The following is a 21,695-nucleotide window of genomic DNA, read 5'->3' on the forward strand; positions in this document are numbered from 1 at the left end:
AGCCATCTCCTGCTGTAAAGATGGTACCAAAGGGTGGGAAAAAAACCTTCAAAATGATAGAAACCTTGGCAGCAGCACCAAATCCCACATGCTCAAGAACCAGGTGTATCAGCAGGTTAATAAGGGCCCTAAAATAGGCACAGCTCTGCAGATTTATACCTCAAGGGTGTAAATACTGCTTTTACTGCTCCCATAAAGGGTCTCAGCATGAAGGATTTACTTGATTTCTCCCTGCACAATATTCCAATCCACTGGGAAACACGGCATGCAAAGCCAGGTTTGAGTGAGCACCGTGATGAGGTCAAAGGCCCCTGTGCTGACATCACAGTATGGACAGGCTGTCACTGACAGCCCAGCCAGCTCTGCTCCTCTGCCATTATCTGCATTGTTCATCTGCCAACAAGCACAGTTAATGCTTATCTGAATATGGGGTTTTAATCCTGCAAGGTGGTCGCTACCACGGTATTGTCACACTAATTAACAGGTAGCGCTCTCATGGCTTTTTTATGCATGTTTCCCCAACCAAAATAAAACAAAAATAATCACAATCATAAATCCAGACTTTGCATCCTGTTTCCAGGACCTACAGTTGCCCCAGTCCATGGCAATCCAACCCTGGCAGCAGAGGAAACACTTCAGTCCACAAACCACAACAGCATAACAAAAAAAAAGAAACCCAGCCCAAGATAATATAGTTCCATTTAAATGAAAAAAAATCTTCAAGGAACCTACAAGGTATTCAAACCTCTTTAGTAAAGTGCTTTCCATTAATCCTGCCACACGTGAAATGCTGAATCAAAGATGTTCAGTAAATGTGCCTGTCAGAGGAATTACACCCAAAATCAAACTGGTCCCTAATGAGTGCACTCAGAAATGACAGCGATAAGCAGGGCACAGGAGATGTGTTAAATTACATCATTTACTGAAATACGCTGGAAATGATGCATGTCCAAGGAGGAAAAGCACATAAAAAGGGCCTCTGCAAAGGTGGCAAAATGCAAAGTGCTCCCTTTGAGGGTTTGAAAGGAACAGCAGATTGTTCTCAGTGCCACTCTCCGAGCACCTGTGGCAGCTGTCTGGGGCCACACGCTGGTCCTGGAGCCACGGCCACTGCAGACCTTCCCACAGCTCCAGCAAGGCTCCAGCAGCTTGTGAGCAACTTCTGGGAGTGTGAGCGAGTCCCAGAGCTGGAGCCAAGCCAGGCAATGACAAGGGCATGAGAACACGGGCAAGCAGGGCAAAGTGGCAGCTCGTGAGCCCTGCTCCAGCACGCCCTTGTCCTCTCCCTTGGATGCCTGTGTGCTCAGCAGCTCCTAAACTGGGGCACACAGTGCTGGGCAGCGAGCTGGGGACATGCCCACAAGGGACCAGCTGGTGACAATCCACTCAGCCCCTCTGTTCCCAGTCCTGGTTCTGCCTCATGCAGCAGCTGCAGCAGCGCATGGAAAGCATCCACGCACAGCATCAGGACACCAGGGCCGTGCAGGAATCCATCCTGAAGCCAACACAACTGCCTGGGTACTTTATCATTAATAAATCCTGCAAAGTTTCTGCTTATATTACAACGTGCTACCCCAAACCAGAACTTTTTGATATTAAATACATAATAAAACCTTTCTGTGGTTTCGCTCTGAGCTTTATGTTTTCAAAGTTCCACACGGCAGGAGCTGCACAGCTTTGGCTCCACCACCTCCCTCTGCTTTTCATGGAAATTTAAGAACCCCATCAATCAGCCCTTTCACCCTGAGCTGTCAGTTCTGGACTCTCTTGACCACGAAACGAGATCATGCAGGAAACTAAAGCTCATTTGAGCAAACCCTGTGTGGCTTTAAAACAAGCTCCCTTCGCAAGGATGACAAAAACGATCTTTGCAGATTCAATTACACGATGCAAATGTGGTGGGGAGCACACCTGAAATGGTTCCCCCGCTCCTGCCTGAGCCATCATTTCAGCAGAAAAAAAACCCACCAAATTTGGGCAAAGCCATTTAGCAGCTCTGGATATACTATAGGGAATATAAAAGGTCAAGGAATTAATGTCAAGAATCTGTGATGGATAAAACAACAGGTTTTGCTGGAGCAGATAATGCAATAATTGATGAACATAAAAGCAAATATTTGGGTGCATTTAAGGCTAGAACAAACAACGATGAACACACAGAGAGAATATTTTACCATTACAGGATGAGGAATCTGTTTTCTGAACGTGCTGCTGTGATACCAAATCACACAAAGACGTTGTTCAGCTCTGAGGGAGAATCAAAAGCCCAACGAGTAACTCCGAGCTGGGCTCTGCTCATCCTCACAGCCTTGCTGAGGAGTCACTCCAGTGGAACAGTGCAGAGGGACAGGGGCTCCAAGATGGGAACAGATCCCCCAGAGTCTCTGTTCCCAGACTGTGACAGCCCTGCCTGTGCCCTCCTGCCTCCCACATCAGAGGGCAGCTGCACTTGGAGATTTCCCTACTGAAAATCTCAGTATGGTCCACTAAAACCCTTACAGCAGTCCTCCAGCTTTCTTCTAACATGCCACTTTTCCCCTTCTGCAGCTTAAGAGAGCGTCTAGACCATCTAAATCTTTAGCATCAAAAGCAAGTTCCTCAAATCTATTCCTCAAATCAATTTGCTTTGCTTTCCACCCCTAATAGAGCAAATCTCCCTGGAAAACAGGCAAACACTTCCTGTGCTTGTGCGCCTGCAGCAAATTTCGACCCACAACAACTGGAAATACCCAGAAAAAAAAATACAATTTTATGATGGAAGGGCAGAGACCACTCAAACCAGTCAAGGGCCAAAAGCAGACTCTTACAAATACCTTTTAATTCAGCCCTTAAGTTTATGAGATACTCCTGTGCACACCTGAAAAAGCAGACAAGGCTTTTTGCTAAATGCTAAGCATTTTGGGATATTCTGGTGTTAAAAGAAAGCAAGGAAGCTGTTGTTGGGGAATTGGCCACAGCATGACTGCTGCCCAGTCCCAGCACTGGGTCCCCACTCAGCTGATGATGACCAGCAGTAATCCTATGCTGCTTTTCCCAGTGAGTTTCCAAGGAGGACAGTGGACAGGCTGGAGCAGTGTGGGTGCACTGCCAGCCTTCCTCCTTCATCATCTCTGTGCTGTGCACACTCACAGGCACCCACCACTGGAAAACTCTGCAGCTTTACAGTGACTGAGGGAATAGTTAACAAATTCATGTTCTGGCTGAAATTAAAGAGTAATGAGAGTCCACTTCTGCAAACACCATGATTTGATAGGAATTAAAAGGCAAAGGAAACTCAAAGGATTCGAGTTTCAGGTTCTCAGTTTCAAACACGGGCAATGGCCTCAATCTGCAGAGGCACAGGTACAAGCTCTGTTTCACCTTTCCTGCAAAAAACTATTTCCCAGCCATGTCACTTCTCCAGGTTTCATTGCTGCTGCAAAAAAGAATCAGAAAAAAACCTGCAGATAGGCATCAGGATACCATTGTACTCCTTTATTCTCTTTACATCCCACATATTCACACCAAACAACAATTTCCCCCACCTCCAATAGATGATACTTTCTGCAGAAAGGTGGCTTAACTCCCCACTGAGGGAGAACACACTTTCTGTGAGAAACGTGGTGATGGAAAGGTTTGGGATTCTCCCCCAGGTGCCAGCCAGCAAAGTGAGACAACAAAGAAGAGCTGGCACAGGACAGCAGCAGGAAAGGCTGTGACACATCAGCTCCATGTCAGATAAACCCAAAGGCTCAGTTCCCAGATACAGCCTCTAAAATCTGTGAAATCTTAATTTACAGGAAGAACTGTCATGAAAAGACATGAGTCAGAATGACTCTGTAAGGACCAAAAACTATGAGAAATGGATTTATGGATGGCCTTAAAAGAGATGCTCCTTCCAGAAAAAACATTTGCAGATACAACAAGGGACAAGGATGATTCTCCAAGACTGTGATGAGCCCAGAGCTGGACCACATGATAGCAGAGCATCACTCAGTCCCTCTTCCTTCTTCAGCATTAAGGCTGATCCTCTCCCAAACTCTTGAGTCTCAGAGCCCACAGGAGATCCAGGATGCCACCACACTCCCCTTCAACTTTCTGTAGGCATCTCTGCTCCACTCCCATCGTCCAAGTGATCTGAAAGCAAATTCTAGCTTCATATACTTAAAATCTGTGGCTGACCACATATCTGAAAAGCAACAGCAAAACAGCTTTTCCCATTTCTTTGTGCAAACATGGCCCTGCCCACTGCAGCTCTCCCACCAAGCAAGTGTCAGAAATCCTCACAACAAAAATCCATTTCTCACTAATTGCTCTGTGCAAAAGCATTTCTCTGCTGCGGATTTTCTCCTGCACTCCAAGACAGAGGTCTTTGCAGTTCAGCAATTTTCAGGCACAGCCACATCACTTTATCAAGCCCAGCTGAAAACCAGAAACCTGACCCAAAAGCCACCCACGCTGAGTCCAGGTGGGGAACAGCCAGCCTGCGTCACCTGTGGTCAGCTCTGTCCCCATCCCACAGCTCCTTGCAGGGATCTGGGGAAGAAGAGCTGACTAACAAGATTAGGGATCAGTAATTTATCAGATTATGGAAGCTAGAGCTGGACTGAGGGGTATAGTGTCACACCCAATCACGACCAATACCGCTGCAGTTGTTCTGCAGGGATGTGTTATCCCCCTGGAGCCTCTGCTACCTCAGGTCCCCTCAGATCTCAACCCCAGCCTCTTGCTCTGGGGACACACCTCCAAACCCTCACCATCACATCCCCAAGTCTCCAATTATCCCCCTTGGCCATGGGTGCAGAAGGAAGACCTTGGGAAGATTTTGCAACTCCTTCAGACAAACTGACTACTGAAAAGGCTTCAAAGCTTTCAAAAGCATTTATTCCACTTCATATTCTGGTAGGACTGCTTCTTTTTCCTTAAAAAAAGCTAAATCCATCCCATCTCCTGCTACCACAGGACACATTTCCAAGCACTAAAATAACCTAGCTGGAGGTTCCACAAATCCATCTCAATATCCAAAAACATCTCCCCTAAAGGCTCAAGTAAAACAACACAGAAGCGAAAAACAGGAAGAGATTGCAAAGCAACAAGAAGCAGCCCCCTGAGCCTTCAGCATCCCATGGGTGAGGATATATCCTGAAAAATGAGCCCTCTGGGTGACTGATTCCCTGGGGTTTTCCATGCCCTGCACGCTGCATTGTGAGCACGGGGTTCTGCAGATGCTGCGTCAGGACCAGAGCGCTGAGCTCACGCTTTGCTGGCAACGAGAAATCCTGAGGATTGAATTTTAACAAGCTGGAGACTGAAGTTTTGCTCTACATTGTGCTAATGCTGGGGCTCAGTGCCTGATGTACAGCGAGGTACTCGAAGCACAGAGAGTAGTAGGGACCACTCAAGGAAAGGTGTTTGCACCCCAAGACTGGGCCAGGAACTCCTGCTCAAGCCTGTAAAGCCTTTTTTGGTATCTCAGAGAATTCTATATTCAGCCCCAGGGACAGAGAACACCAAGTCCACTGATATATCTGGAGGAAAAAGAATAATGAGAGGACAGACTGTCCTCTTAGATGACACTCAGCCCCACCAGTGAATATCTGAGAGTGTCTGAACACAACCCACAAAATCATATCTAATCTTCCCCAACTTAAGACTGGGACTTATTTCTATGACCCTGTGCCCACCTGCAAATCTAACACCATTTTCATGGTTATATTTCAAATTGGTGAGTCAAAAGCCCTGGATTAAATCCTCCTTCAACTTCTTTAGTTTATTTGAGCTTACTCATCCTTAGAGGCTTCATTTTAACTGCTCTGGACAAAGCCTAAAGCAATGATAATCTAAATATTATGCTAACCATGCCAGATGAGGGTTTTGAATAGGAAAGCTCCAGAAAAGATACTTAAATTAACATCTTCACAGACTAAGATATAGCAGGGACCTGGAGTGCTATTGGCAGGCAGTTCCCTGTGTCTAAAGCAACCATGGGAACATTGCTAAGCACAGATTTATTTCCCAGCACAGGCAATTGTTTTAGAGCGTGAAACGAGTTGCTCCCTGAACTACACAGGACAAAGGGAAACAAAGTAGGAAATTATTAGAAAGAGTAATAGTACAGCAAGACCTTGATCTTGTGATAAGCGTGGTACAAAAATGCTCCCAATACCCAACTGGGCAGCAGCATCCAAATTCCTCAGGCTTCTTTACAGTATCAGCTCTCCAGCTCTGGAAGAACAAATAGCAGGGAAGATTTCTGAAGAGATGAAAATGGTACATTTTCAACAGCCAGGGATGATTACTCACAAAATAGCAACAGCACAGAGGTAACTGATTGCCTCCCGGGCAAAAGTCAAAGTCTTTGCATTGTAGCTATGAAAGGATACTGAGATCAAAGAGAAAAAGAAAAAAACTCTGGTTTAGGCTGTCAGGAGCAGAAAGGTCCTCCTAGCCCCTTGGCATCACCACATTCCGAGATACAACTGAAATCTTACGCTGCATGTGCCTGAGATAACAGCGCAGCAAGGAGCAACCCCTTATTCCAGGAGCAGGGTGCAGCTCCTGCCCCATTCCCAGCTGAATTTTGGCAGCATCCATGGCAAACACCACCAATCCTCACACCAGGGGCCAGGACACGGAGATCACAGTGCGCCACGGCCGCTCTGAAATCAGAAATGTGATAAGCCAAACGCTGAGCGAGGTGTTATTAACAACACTTAGCCATTGATTGCGCCTTACATCTTCAAGCACTTTACCAACATTAATTAATTAAGGTGTTTTCCATTTAATGTGGGAAGGAGAGTAAAGCAGAAACACGAGGCTGAATGGACCAAATGCTTGATGCAGCGTGGTAAGTCGTCACCAGACTTCAGTTTTCCACACAGATGGATATTGCTTTTAACCAAACTGCTGAAAATACAGGCGTAGCTTGGGCAAAGCCATGAAGCCAAAAGCCCAGAGGTGCAGCCAGCGTGGACAGGGGTCACAGCTAAGCATGGACCCACCACAGCAATGCTCTGCTGCATCCCCCTCTCATTACCAGCATCCCAGCCCGGACCACTGGGCACGTCTCTTGCTCACAATCAATTCAACCAACACAGATTCAAACAAGGATTCCAGCACGAGGGTGCTGACACACGGCTGCAGAGATGTTACTGAGTGCTGCCTGTAATTGCTGTGCTAAAAGCTGGGGACATGAAGTATTGATTTCCACCCTGATCTGCATCCAAGTTTAGACAGAGGCTGCAGCCAAAATACTTCTCCCAGCAAACTCACCAGTTAAAAGAGATTGTCAGGGCTGAGAGGTTGGAATGATTAACACTCACGCTGAGGACTGTAACAATGTACAAGTTCCATTCCTGCCTTCCTACGCACACCCACCATCCTGCTCTCTCTCTTCACAGAATTCTTCCAGTTTTGATTAAACGTACGGAAAAGGGACCCTCAAAACATACCTTGCCACAGCAAAAATAGCACATTGTAGCAGAAAAAAGTCTCAGAGTGCACAAAAGGGGCAGAGTTATTACCTCCAGCTGTCTCAAGCTGCACCATAATTACACAAATAACACATCTGACATACTCAGTATTAATTACCGACTGAGCATGGCACAGACACGCACATTCACCTCCTTCCATACAGCTTGGGACTGACCTGGGGCAGCTGCCTGCAGCACTGTGATCGTGAGCTCCTTCCCACTGCACGGAAGGAGTTCTCCCCTGTAGGGTGGGGAGGCCCTGGCACAGGCTACCCAGAGAAGCTGTGGCTGCCCCATGACCCCTGGAAGTGCCCAAGGCCAGGTTAGATGGGGATTAAAACACCCTGGGATAGTGGAAGGTGTCCCTGCCTGTGGCAGGGGGTTGGAACTGGATGATCTTTTAAGTTCCTTCCAAGCCAAATCATTCTAGGATTCTATAAGCAAAAGGACCTGACGATTCCACCACAGGTTCTTCCTCCCAGACCCAAGCAGACTCCACCACACACCCACCTGTCACCCCAGCACCACCAGCAAACCCCAAATCTGCACTTGCAGGCTGCCACCCTATTCCCCATCCTCCTGCCTGCCTTTAATATATTTGCATAAATCAAACAGCTTGGCAGCCCTCCTACTTAGGAGACACACAACAGCAGAGCTATTCAGAGATTCTTGTTTTCACCCCATCCTTCTGAACGTCGTCTCAAAATCCTTGAGGAAAAGCATATGGCTCACTATAGATATCTTGGGCCTGTCTACACAAACACAGAGTGATGTAGGAGAGCATTTATGGCAGCATATAAACAATAGTACCAAACTTAGGGAGGAAACACAAAGCAGAGTGAATCTACTCGGAGCGTTTTGCGGAGATCAAGTACTCTCCCCCTTTTCCTTCCTGAGCGTGACAGACAAAACACTCTTTAGATACAATTTTACACTGAACTGATTGACTTCTGTTACAACACCTGCGGTACAGGGCTGGATATATCACAATTTTAATAACAGCTCATTAAATTCATGGGGAAAGACAAAGACTCATTCACAGCCACCAGGCCGTGGAGTCACACCTTGCTGCGGAAGCGTCCTTCCTCCTAACTCCTAGTCATCAGCATGCTGAGCCAAATTTCTCAGCTTAGAGAGTGGGAAGATGGACCAAACCCTCCAGCAACTTCAGCAGTCCCTGCAGGTACCATCTCACAGCCAGCTGAGGGTGGGGCCACCCTTCTCTCCCCCCTCAACCATCACAGGGACCCCACAACCCCAAAGCACGTGTAATCAGAGTTATAAGCAGAAACACGCAGGCTTTGGAGAATGGAGCACATTTCTTTGGCACCTTTACAGGGTACCAACTGCTTTCCAGCATGCTGATAGTAAAGGAACACAAAGAAGAGGATTTTTCATCACTCAACAGATTAGAAAACCTCTGAGGAAAACAAAAAAAGCCCTAACCTCAGAGAACACACCGCCCTGTCCCTTGCCAGGACACGCAGCAGAAACGTGTATCTCCCCAGAAGTGTCCTGGAGAGGAAACTAAACCAAACACTGAACACACACACAAAATCAGTGTGAGCACGAGCAGCTGAAGGCTTTTACCTGCTTTCCTGGCTGGAAGCCTGCGTTTCCACATGCATGCCCTGTACATTGTGTCACCATCTGCATTCCTGATGCCCCTGCTCCACAGGGGAGGACGGAGCCTGGCATCCTCCTGCCCTTTCAGCACATTTTTATAAAAGCAAGAGCCTCAGTAGCCTGGCTGTGGTGCACAGCAGAGGGTGGCTGAGTTATCCCAACGGACACCTATGCCCAGCAATCCAGAAAATCCCTGGCCACGCAGGTAACTTCGCTTCCCACATCCCCACAGCCACCAGGAAGCTCAGCTGGGTAAGTGGAATTCACATCCCACACCCCCACTACCAAAACAGTGAAATACAAGCTGGGTGGAATAAAACCACTAATTAATCCCTCTAAATCAGTTTGCCACGAACAACAACACACCGGTAACGCAATCCAATCAGTTCCAGCCGTGGCAAGGGGGTTGAAACAAGATGATCTTTATGATTCTTTACAACCCAAAGCGTTCTGTGATTCTGTAATTCCGTGATTACATCCCGCCGGCAGCAACCATGCCCCGCCAAACGCTATGCTACCTTTAAAAAGCTTCACCAAAATGGAACTGTTATTTAAAATAGCGCCGAACCACGCTACCAAGAGATACAGTAAATAAGTAATGAGTAAATAACAGCTCCTGACGTTTTTATCACACAGGTGTAAATTCAGTTATCGGGAAAGGGGAGGGCTCGCACTATTTCTGTTCTGACATCAAGGCTGCTCGGGGTAAACTGTCATGCGAGCCTGTAATTACTTGGGAAATACAAACCTTAAAATACAAAACCATTCAAATAAAAACGTATCAGTGCTGGCAACACACTTTGATTAGCAGGAAACAATTTCAGCCAGGCGGGAGCACCACGAGTACTACAGGAGCGATCCGGGCTCAGTTCCTTAACCTCCACGCAAAGTCTCTTCCCCCGCACCCCCTTTTCCACGCTCGGCCCCGGGGCACAGAGAGAACTTTTCGGGGGTGTGGGGGCAGAGGGGGTGTCCGCATGGCACGGGGGCTGTCCGAGGGGCTCCCGGCCGTGCCGGGGGTGCCGCTGCTGGCTCCGGCCGCCGGGCGCGGACCGAGCCCCGCAGCCCGAGCCCCGCAGCCCCAACCGGGGCCGGTCCGAGCGGGGCCGGGGCTGCGGGAGCGGCGGGGCCGGGGCGCGGATCGCGGATCGCGGCGGTAACATGGCTGCTTTCCTACCGAATTACGAAACCGGCTGAGGGCGCGGGATTACCGGGGAGATCCGGCCAGGGGGACTCGAAGCGGGGATGGGAACAGAGGGGGTGGCGGCGGCGGCGGGAGGATGCGGGGGGCAGTGAGTATTTGGGGGGTGCGGGGGTCCCTCGTCGTGCCGGGGCTGCTGGAGCCGAGCGAGGCGCCGGCAGCAGCCGCAGCGGGGAAGCGCCGAGCTCCGAACGCAGCAGGAACCCGCACCCACGGCCCGACGGGACCCCCAAAAACAAACAATGGACAATAACAGCGAGCGGAGGCGGCGGGCGGGAGGGACCCCCAGGGCTGCCCCGCTCCCCCTCGCCCCCTGCCCGCGGCGGGACCCACCTTGCGCGCCGTGCGGGCCGTGCTCCATGGCCGGGTCGCTGCCCAGCTCGGCCAGGCGCCGGCCGGTGGCCGCCAGCTCGGCGCGCAGCGCCGTCACCTCCTGGCCCGCCGCCTGCAGCGCCCCGTCGATGCGCAGCGCCAGCTGCTTGTTGTCGTCCATCATGTGCAGGATTTTGGCCTGGGGGGAGGGAGGAAGAGGAGGAGAGAGAGAGAGAGAGGTGAGAGAGGGAGCGGCGGGGGGCGGGCAGGGGGCTGTGCTGGGCAGGGGGCAGGGGCTGGTGAAGGGGAGCAGCGAGAGGGGAGTGGGCGGTGCGAGGGGGCGGCGCCGGGGGAGGGGGCTGGGAGTGTGCGAGGGGGGCTCTGCCGGGGGGACAAAGGGGAGGGGGGCTCTGGGAGGGAGGCGGAAAGGGGATCTGTGCGAAGGGGGACAAAGGGAGGGGGGCAGCGCAAAGGGAAGAGGGGTTCTGCAAGGGGGGGGGTCTGTGCAGAGGGGTTACAAGGGGAAACAGGTTGTGCGGGGGGTGGGGGTACCCCCTACCTGTTGCCCCCCCCGGCAGCCCGGGCAGGGCCGGGACGGAGGCGATCGCAGCTCGGCCGAGGGCATCCGCGGTGGGTGCGCGGTGGGTGCGCGGCTGCGGCGGGGCGGGTCCCTCCCGGGTCCCTCCCGGGTCCCTCCTGTTCGTGTCCCTCCCGAGCGGGTCCCTCCCGTTCGTGTCCCTCCCGTGCGGGACGGGCTGACCCTGCGGGGGGACCCTGCGGTGCGAGAGTGAGACCCCCCCCCCTCCCCAGCAGCCCCCCGGGAAGTTCAGGGGTGCTGCGGGGATGCTGCAGTGCCCGCGGTGAGCTCACAATGCCACTGGTGAAGAAGCGTTCTGCTAACTGCGCTCAGGTTCACCCTGAGCGTGGCCGTGCCAGCAGCTGCCTGCAGCAGGTGGAGGAAAACGGGCTCCAAAAACCGCCCTGGAAGGATTTTGGGGTGGGGGGAAGAGCCACCTGAGCGCTGTCACCACTGCAGCAGTACTAGTGCAGGAGCTCTTCCACTGGCGGTTCACGTGGCACGAACCCAGGGTGAAAAATCGAGAATTATTGGTATCATCCATTCGCTGGCGACTGCTAGAGGGAGCGCGGATGTTTCCCTGTGCCTTATCCATCCCTCAGAGGGATCCACTTGTGTCTTTGCCAGGGCTGCAGCAAGCCTGCAGAGCTGCCACCCTGCCCGTGGCAGCCGTGCAGATAGCTTCATCCTCACTGAAGTGATATTATAAAATCACAGAGTGATTTGTGCTGGAAAGGACCTTAAAGATCGTCTCATTCCAGCACCCTGCCATAGGCAGGAACACCTTCCACTACACCAGGTTGCTCCAAGCCCCATAGACAGGGATGCTTTAGAGACCATGGCCCACGTGGCTGTACGTCCCCACTCCATCCCTGCATCCTAAATCTGCAGGCAGCCCTGTTGTGAGTTGTCATGTGAGCCACCTGTACCTGGAAAATTTCACAAATGGGTTTAGGAACTGGGCAGGAGCCCCCATGGCAGTGGGGTGGGAGCCTCACAGAAACAGGAGTGGTGTGGGAAGCACAGCGAGGAGCCAGGACAGTGAGCAAGGACCCCTGCTAAGGGAGAAGTCAGAGGAAATTGTGAGTAAAGGGGGAGAAACAGCCCAGCACAATTTGCTAAACCCTCTGATGTTTGCCTAAATTCAGGCTTTTGGTTGAACAAGCTGAGAATTTGGGGCAATTCTTTGAACTTCAGGGTGTCCTTGTGCAGCCCTGGCACTGCAGAGCCCTGATTAAAAATGCAGGAAAAAGGAGAGAAAAGGGCTCCAGTTCCTGAGAACTGCAGGGATGGACATGAGGCAAAGCAGGAGCACATCACCATCCCACACAGCCAGGGAGGAGCAGGGGCTTTGGTGTGCAGAGTCTCCAGGCAGCTTTTGGGGACAGAAATGGGGTAAATCTGCTGAATCAGTCTGCTGAACAGCAAGAGCAGCCTGGATTCCCCCAAAACCTCAGGTCTGATCTGGATCCTGGGTACAAGCAGCTCTCCAAGAGTCAAATGGACTGAGTCCTTGCCAAGTGGCATCTAGTCCTTACATCCATCTGGATCAATCCATCTGGATATTGTAAAACAGAGAAAATTTAGCATTTATTCCATGAAATGATACAGTGGCTCTGCAAGGGACAGTTATTTCTGACAGAGTTTCCAGCAGTGTCTGCAGCCCAACCTGGGAGCTGGACCAGGGCACTGGGAATATCAGTGGAAAGGTCAGTTTTCCTTAATGAATTCCCAGAGAGCCAACAAACAACCCACAAGGAGAATAAATGCTATTTTGGAAAATTTTTCCCCATCATCTCTACAGCCATCCCTGAATGAGATAAAGTTCTGTAAGTATATAAAGCAACTGAATTCTAACCAAGATAAATGCCCAGTTTCATACCTAATTTGCATGAGTATGTGCTGCAAACTGTGTTTGCAAATGGGAGAATTATGTATGTAACCAGATAACCTGAGTGTGCAATCCCAGTACCATATATGCAAAACTTACTCATTGCACTTGAATAAAAGTAAAGCTTCAGCAAAAAGGAACTTGGCTTTAAAGTACCGGCACATTTTTTTTTTTTATCATAAAAAAAATCAGGTTAAAGCTGATTTGAACCTTCCAAGAACCCATTTAGCTGCTGAGGCAAATTCCAAATGATGTTTCTTACTCAATCTAACTTTAATAATAGACTGGTTGAGTTGCTGCACTGTCAGAACTGGAATTTTATAAATTTACTGACAAAGAGAATTTCTACATTAGCACATGCTTATTTTAAAAAAATGTGTCCTAAAGTTGGCTGTGGCCTCGTGGGTAGGGTAAAAACCTCACTCTAAAAACTTTCCTTACTGCTTTCAAGCCTTCCTGAAATCCCCTGAAGGTATCTTGGAAGATTTTCCCCTTTCCCATGCCTGCTCCTATCCTTACTGGGGAACAGCTGGATCCATTAAAATTGATTTCGATCTCTCAGAGCAGAATTTGATTTCTCTGAGCTTCTGCCTGGAAGGAGCACAGGGTGTCACAGCAATCCAGCAATATCAGCCAGAGGAAAAGGCACAAGGATGGGGCATTCCCAACCCAACTGGGTTGTGCCAGCTTCCAGTCAGAAGGCCAAACCTTTGCTGGAAACCTCAAAATTGGGATGAAATTAAAGTTTAGAAAATTAATTGTGCCTCCATTCCTCTCCTATTAGTTTTAAATTAAGAAAAAATGGAAATTAAAAGCTAATTAAAGACCCAAAATTAGAAACATATTACTTCCCACTAATATTTTGAAGATTTTTTTTTAATTTTATTTTTTTAATTCCAGCTTTTACCAGGAAGTTGACAGCTCTGCAAGGAATCTGAGTCCCAGAGGGATGGGAGTCCCTGGCCATGTAGATGAGGCATGAAGAGATTGGGAATATTTCCTAAGGACACAAGGGAAGCCTGAGTCAATGCCAGTAAGTCACAAATCTTCATTCAACCTTACTACACTCAGCATCTGTTCAGGTGCTGCAAGGGCAGCCTTGAAAATCTGGAAAACACCCTCAGTTTTGGGCAATGTGTTCTGGTAGCACCATCACATCCAGGCAGGCTATTCCTCAAGTGTGTGTAAATGGAAAAAACATGGATAGAGGAAGATTTGAGAGTTCCACCCTTCATCTTTGCTCTTGTTACAACCTAAGGAGTGCAGTAAAGGGAATATGAGAAGATTTAGAAGATGAAAAAGAGTTGAGAAGCACATGAGTACCATTCAGGCCTTCCAAACCCTTTAATTTGCTATTCAGATTACCACTTTTTATAGTTTAGTATGTACAGTATGCAAAGGAACCAGTTTAACTAAATGGAAAAACCCTTCTGTGTTAAGGTTGAATGTAATCTAATAGGGCCCTTTGACTTGATTCAATTAAATACTTCTTTTTCCAATTAAATAATAATCCAGAATTTAATAAAAATGAATTTCCATGTGTCATCCTGCAGAATGATGCCCTCTGTGATGGGGAAGGCTTATGTAAATTCTGCTGATCGCTTTTTATCTGCCTCTGCCTCACTTCCTCCAAAAAAAATGCCTTCTGTCTGTATATTTACATTAATTTCTCATCTGCTCCATGTATCTGTGTTTGCAGGAACAATTCCCAGCTGAAAGAGCTGTATCACCAGCTTCTTTCAGTGCATCCTCAGAAATGGACCCTCTGTGATGGGAGCAAGATCTCCAAAGTGGGATTTTTGATCTGTGCCTCAGGTTTGTTGTGCCCTGGCATGCTGTAGGGCCAGCTTCCAACTGGCCCCTTCCAAATATCACCAGGGGCATCTGTATGGCTGTTATCACCAAGAAAATCCAGTCCAAGAGACCAGCAAACCCCAGGAAAAGCATGGCATGGCCCACATTCCACAGTCTCTTCCAGCACATCTCGACTAAAGCTACAGCAGTTGTTAATATCTACTGTTTTTTTCCCCCTGCAAAGGTGTATTTATAACTGCATTTTACCGTGGCAAGCACATTTTACCCCCCTCTCACTCATAAAATACAGAGTACCAACTCTTTGCTTCCTCAGCTGGGATATACAGCAGCATCTTTATGCAAACCTTGCTGATGTGGTACTGCTGTAAGAACCTGTAAGGTAGAAAGTTCTTACAGCAGTAAGAATAAAAATAAGTTACTAACTTACAAGTTATTCAAACTGAATTCAACAGAGTTAAGGCTGGACAGGTTAAAAATCTGAGTGAATATTCTGTTTCTCCCCGTGATGCTGCCTTACCACATTTCCCCATCTCTCTCTCTGTGTGGGTAAAATGGTCTTGGCGACCTTCCTGTGCTTCACATCCCTCGAGAGCATGAAAACAAACCCATTAATGTTTATAAAGTGTCTCAGACTGGGGGAATTACATCACTGTGGTGAGATACAAGCTTAATGGATCAAAACAAACCCCAGCTCCAAACCCCCCAGCTTAGACACATCTCAGTTACCCGGCGCAAACCTCAAGGAATCCCACTGAGAAGGGATAATTGAGAGAAAAATGTGATCCCAGAGATTTTTCTGCAGTAAACCCATTTTATGTTAATAGAAAGCAGATTTCTAGACCCCTTTGCAAACGAATGACTTCCACAGCATATTTCACAGCTGAGCGCATCCATGGCACCAGCTTTGGACACGGGGCTATTAAACCCAACATTTGTTTAATGAATTACAGCAGGCCATGAATCTGTGTGTGCTCAGCCTGTGTTTAAATGTTTATTGGGAAGACTTCAGCAGCCAGCTCTGCTTGAGCAGGTATCAGCCTCAATGATGAGCTCTCGCTGCAACGCACCCGAAATTTTGAACATGTTTTTGGGTTCTGCTTTCTTATCCAAGACAGATTACCCAGGAGGTTCAGGGAGTCTGCTAAACATAAAACCTTTTGGGCTCAGTGCAAGTTTGGGGTGTTGTCTCCTTGATGATGAGTGAGATAAACTGTTGTGCATCTCCCACCTGCCTGGGGTTGGTCCCTGCAACTGAAGGGTGGATTAAGCCATTAAAACTCACACATTCAAGCAAAGCTGATGTGCTGCAGCCATTTCCAAGATGACCCCACTCTCACCTCACCAGTCAATCTATAAATCTTGATAAAAAATTAACTCTGGTTCACCCTCTTATTTTAACACGTTCTCCACTGCAAACTGTGTGTGAAGTGCTCCCTTTCATGGCACATTGGGACAGTAGTGATGATGTGCTGTGATCACTTTGCTTTCCTGTAAAATACCTCTGATTTATGGTGGTCTCCACTCCAGAAATCCCCACCCAGGAGCAGTTTCAGAGTCACTGAATGCTTTGGGATGGAAGAGACCCTAAGGACCATCATGTTCCACCCTCTGCCATGGGCAGGGACACCTTCCACTCTCCTAGGTTGTTCCAAACCCTCTCCAACCTGGCTCTGGACACTTCCAGGGTTGGGGCAGCCACAGCTCCTCTGTGCCAGGACCTGCCCACCCTCAACTAAGCCAAGAATTTCTTCCTCATATCCAGTCTAACCCTGCCCTCTGTCAGTGGGAAGCCATTCCCCCTTGTCCTGTCATTTCAGGTGAAGTCTGTATGAAATGCCATTTCCCCATCACAAATTAGGGAGTTTGGTTGGGCTTTTTCAGAACTGCCAGAGTGATTTGGGAGATCAGGTCCTGGTGATCCCCCAAGACTTCCCTGTCCTCTTGGGAAGGTGACAATGGGGACTCTGTGGAGACATTTGCAGCCCAAATTTACCTCCTGCTCTGCTGGGACCAGGATCATGTGAAAATGTCAAGGAATAGGGAGAATGCGAAGCACTCAGCAGGATAATATGTGCCGTGAAAAATAAAAAAATCCTGTGATCAATCAGCAGAAAAAGATACACTTACATTAGGTGTTAGTGGGAGAGATGCAGGAAAGGTGATTATGGGTTTGTCTCCGTGTTTCCCTCAGCAACAATGATGACACGCCGGGGTGGGTCACCCTACCCTGTCATTAATGGAGCATCAGCATTCATCTGACAGCTCCTTTGTCCTGGGAACTCAATTCCGATGAAGATTTGACATTAGCAGAGGCACGGTGAGACTCGGGCGCCTTTGCATTTTCACAACCCTCCAAATGCTTTAGCCTGATGGATTACGGGTAAAATCACTGTCCTAATTTGAGCAGGAGGCAGAACAAATATTTGTACCCATCTGTTTCAACTGTGGCAATAAACACCATGGGCAGAACCGGTGGAAGAGCAGCCCTTTGCTCCCTTCCCAGAAAACAAAACTGGGAACAGGGGCCACAGGGCAGAGCACATGGGAAGGGTCAGGTGAAGCATCAGAGAAATGTGATTTTTTTTTTTTTTATTACAATATTTGTCAAATAACTGAAAGACAAGATCTAAAGGGTGGTCCAGCCCTCTAAAATAATCCTAAAATAATTCAGAAATGGAGAACTCCAGATTGTAACAGAGAGGGGTTTTAACATGCACAGCACACTGTCCCCCGTTGGCACCCAGCAGGCAGGGAGCACACGAGCATCCACAAAATTCCCACGGGCATTTCAGGGACAAAACAGCCCAGTCCAGACAAGAGTGAAACTTAATTTAGTCCTTCCCTTTTCTTTCAGGTGAAAGAACACACGTTCTGCTCTAAGTGCCATCACCTTCCCTTGTTCTGTCAGTGGCACCAACCCTGGGTCACGCCTGGTTTGGGGATCACCCCGCTGCCAAACCAGTCTCTTTCACACCAACAGAATGTGCTGGGAGTGTGGAACAATAAAAATAACCTTCCCTTCCCCCTGCCCCCTCCTCCATTTCCCCTGGTTTTAGCCAAGATGCTACCAGCAGGGTGGACTAATCCTGTACTGCATACAAACCTATAATTACATTTCCCACTAACCTGTGAAAGACCTAAAAATACACCTGGATAAAGTTTCAGCATTGAGAAGGCAGCTGAAAATTTGCCATTATATTACTTTTTTTTGCAGTCATGTTTTAAGGTGGCAGTATGGATCCCTCCATCCTGTGAATTTGGGGCTTGGAATGTTCTGATGTCCATTTCTTTAAGGGTTTGTACCACAGGTTGGCTATCCTGAGAAAAATAGCACTTTTCCAGGGGTGAGAGAAATCCCCCTACATCAGATAATTTAATAAAATAAAATAATTTAATAAAATAATTTCATAATAAAAGAACATACAAGTGTTCTTTTCCTTGGGTGAGGTGGGAGGATAATTGCAGGTATCATTTCAGAGGATGGGGAAACTGAGGAGCAGATGGGCTGGGACAGGGTGTGACCAAGGTCCACTAGGAGAGGGCACTGCAACCCTTGAAACAGATTGGGGATTTCCAGTTAAATCAGGAGCAATTCCTTCATCTCACCATGATTTACCCTAAAGGAACACCCAACCAGAGAAGGGCAGGGAACATGTGTCTTCTAATAAAGTCTGTTTAATTTTGACATAGATTACTTCTAAAAAACCCCCCACCAGACCACACCAAATACAAGAATGTGATAAAGTATCTTGGTACAAAATCAATTCTGAGGTGATTATCAGCCTCTGAAAAATTTAGGCTCTAAGTCAGTTCATGGCAGGGATCAAATTGAGCTGCTGATATCTGACAGTTAAAATAATCTCAGATAGTTCCCGTTACTCCTGCATTTTCTGCTTTTTGCCCCAGGGAAGGGCCATGCAGCCAGGCTCCCATTCCAGCCTGCAGCATTCCTGGGGGAATCCAGGCTGCCACAGCTCCCTGATCCCTTCCTCCACTTTGGGGAGAAGTTGTAGGTCAGGCTGATCAGCTGAGAGCTGCCCCAGCCAGCCCCAAATCTCTGCAGCTGGTCTCCAGCTGCTGCTGGGAGCAGTCTGTGCTCCCAGATGGGCTGCACTGCTCATCAGCTGGAATGCCAGCAGGAGCTCAGTCCTCTTTGAGAGAAGGCTTGAAGCATTCTATTCTGCTAATGCAGGTGAGGCTTATTAATATCATTTATATTAATAGCTTTTTATGAAAATGGGGAAGTTTTCTCCAGAGAACAGGGAGCTGCCCTCAAGTGATAGCTTGTGGGGGCAAGAGGCAGGCAGGGAAAGCTGATTTTCTTATCATGGGATCATAGAGTGGCTGGAACTGGAGGGACTAAAATCCTTTAAAGGGATCTTAAAGCTCATCTTGTTCCACCCACCCCCTGCCATGACCATCTTCCACTATCCCAGGTTGCTCCAAGCCCCATCCAGCCTGGCCTTGGACTTTTCCAGGGATCCAGGGGCATCCACAGCTGCTCTGGGCACCCTGTGCCAGGGCATCACCACCCTCACAGGGAAGGGTGGAGAGAGGGATCACTCTGAGTGGTCTCAGAGAAAGCCAGGGCAGATATGTAATGCCCCCCTCACCCTCCCCCAAAGGCTAAATTAATAATAATTTTTTAAAAGCACAGCTGGAGGGATTCCTTAGAAAAATCGAAGCATGTTGGGTGTATCCTCCAGTGGGTGCAGGAGGTTCTGTGGGTACCAGCATCTCCATCACCCCGAAGTCTTCAGGACAAGAAGCTGCCAGGATTGTTAACATAGGGATTTTAAGAAGGTGATGGATATACAATCCACCAAAGGCAATTAAACCAAGCAGGACAACTGCCAAGCTCTTGTGTTTGCTCACTGTCAGTAGGTTTTATGGAGACAGAAATATATCTGCAAAGCTATTCAAGTGCATTTAATTTTTCCAATACCCACGTACTGCAGCTTGTGTGAGGATAATATGTTTATCCTATAAAGTTCCTGACTTCATTCTGCAGTACTTGACTCCAGGGTGGGTTTTGTATTATTAACTTCCTTCCAGTACATATGGAAAATAAAACCTGTTCCATTGAACAGCCTGGGATGAAGTTTTGTTGGGTGGTAAGTGCAGTTTGTCACACTGCTGGAGGCCCACGGGGGTGACAATGAGCCTGGGGCTTCAAACCTGATGGAGATGTGAGCTGAGGTGTGGGGAATGCAGGGCTGGAGGTGGCAGCTTGCTCTGACACAGCAGAAGACAAATGGGAAAGGGGAAAAGATACCTATATGTCTATCTGGATGGTATTAGGGAGAAATTCTGGTTGGGAGGGCGGTGATGCCCTGGCACAGGGTGCCCAGAGCAGCTGGGGCTGTCCCTGGATCCCTGGCAGTGCCCAAGGCCAGGCTGGAGCAGCCTGGGACAGTGGAAGATGTCCCTGCCATGGCAGGGGTGGGATGGGATGGGCCTTAAGGTCCCTTTTAGCCCAAACCATTCTGCCATGAAACCCATGCAATGAGGGGGGGTGATGCTCCATCCCTCATGCCTCACACCCCAAGAGCTCCTGAGAAACACGAGAAATTACTTAGGACTGTTTCACTGATATTTTTTGCCTTCTGATGCCACCTCATGAAAGTAACGGTTCATAATCTGCACGAGACCAGCTTGACTCAAGATAAAGATCTGCCTCGTTTGCAATTACATAATTAGCAATTACCCTAATTTCACTTACACTAAATTACATTTTTAAAAAAATAAATGTTATCTTTTCTGACAAAAAAAAAAAAAAATCCTGGGTCTACTTCAGACTTTTTTATATAAAGCAGAAGTATCATTATCATGTTCTCAGATGTACTGTCTAGACACTTTTAATGAAAATATTCATTATTACTAATTTGCATCTCTTTCAATTCCAGGACAGAAATCAAATGAAGATGTCAAAACTGTGCTCCCTCTGCCTCAGGCAAAATGGAGCTGCAGTGACCCCCAAGTCCTTCCAAAGGGGATCTGAGTTTGTGTGAAGGAAAAACATCTGCAGCATCCTCATAGCTGAGGGCAGCGCGAGATGAAAGTTTAGCAGGGAAAATCAGAGGAAAATAATGGTGTCAGGATCTGGATCTGAGATCTGCAGCTTGAAAGGAGGGATAAACCAGGGAGATCCCAGCCTTAGGGTGCAAGATGTGTTGGAATACAGATGTAAATCAGGACGGTGGTAACTCACCGTCACCGTGGGCTCAGTAGTGACATTTCCTGAAGATAAAGCACATTTTAAATGCACTCTGTACTTGCTGCTAACAAAACTTTCCATTAGTACAAGAAAATACATATTATACCTCAAACACGCTTCACTGAGCTTGAAGAGTAAAGATAAAAAAATCTTTTTATAGCAAATAGGAATGAATACTTAAAAATAATAAAAAGTTGGTGAATATTCATTTGAACTCTTAAGCAAATTTGCCCTTGTCGTATTTGCATCCCTCTTGTGTTCTCTTTCTGTGCAATGAAGTTTTATTAGCATGAACATCCACAGAAAGTGAATGTGAAGACTCAATACCCATGGGAAATGAATTTAAAATTCACTTGCTGTGTGCAGTCACCCAAGAAACTTGATCATAATTGTTTATTGTACTTAAATATTTATATTGTTGAAGCACTTGTTAGATAAAAGTCTGCGATGCTCCTCTGCTGGGTGATGTTCAAACACTGTCCCAGGCTACAGGAATTGCCTCCATCCCCAGCAAACTCACAGGTGGGACAGGTTTCACCAGGCTGGCTGATGTGGCAGGTGGCAAATCTCAAGGTCAACAGCAAGTACTGGGTGCAAAATCAAAA

General features: G+C 48.0%; 1 protein-coding gene and 1 long non-coding RNA gene across 6 annotated transcripts in view; one reads left to right on the plus strand and one right to left on the minus strand.

Annotated features, from left to right (window-relative positions):
* LOC100222565 (kazrin) overlaps window positions 1–21,695 on the minus strand; it is a 263,876-nt gene that overhangs the window by 74,811 nt on the left and 167,370 nt on the right. For 2 of the 3 annotated variants that reach the window (XM_030289383.4, XM_041720467.2), the window contains one exon: window positions 10,612–10,789. In XM_030289383.4, coding sequence (XP_030145243.2) covers window positions 10,612–10,789 — 178 coding nt within the window. Of the gene's footprint in view, window positions 1–10,611; window positions 10,790–11,149; window positions 11,272–21,695 lie in introns of those variants that run through there. The other variant, XM_030289385.4, reaches the window with a different exon arrangement.
* LOC115498029 (uncharacterized) lies at window positions 9,032–20,226 on the plus strand. Of its 3 annotated transcripts, none has more exons than XR_012051648.1 (3): window positions 9,032–9,329; window positions 13,959–14,091; window positions 14,758–20,226. It is a non-coding gene; the product is annotated as an uncharacterized lncRNA (long non-coding RNA). The 3 variants fall into 3 exon arrangements; XR_012051647.1 differs by lacking the exon at window positions 9,032–9,329 and adding an exon at window positions 10,697–10,829; XR_005982367.2 differs by lacking the exon at window positions 9,032–9,329 and adding an exon at window positions 11,360–12,996.

The sequence above is a fragment of the Taeniopygia guttata genome, chromosome 21 (assembly GCF_048771995.1).
Source record: "Taeniopygia guttata chromosome 21, bTaeGut7.mat, whole genome shotgun sequence".
In the NCBI taxonomy this organism is placed as follows: Eukaryota; Metazoa; Chordata; class Aves; order Passeriformes; family Estrildidae; genus Taeniopygia; species Taeniopygia guttata.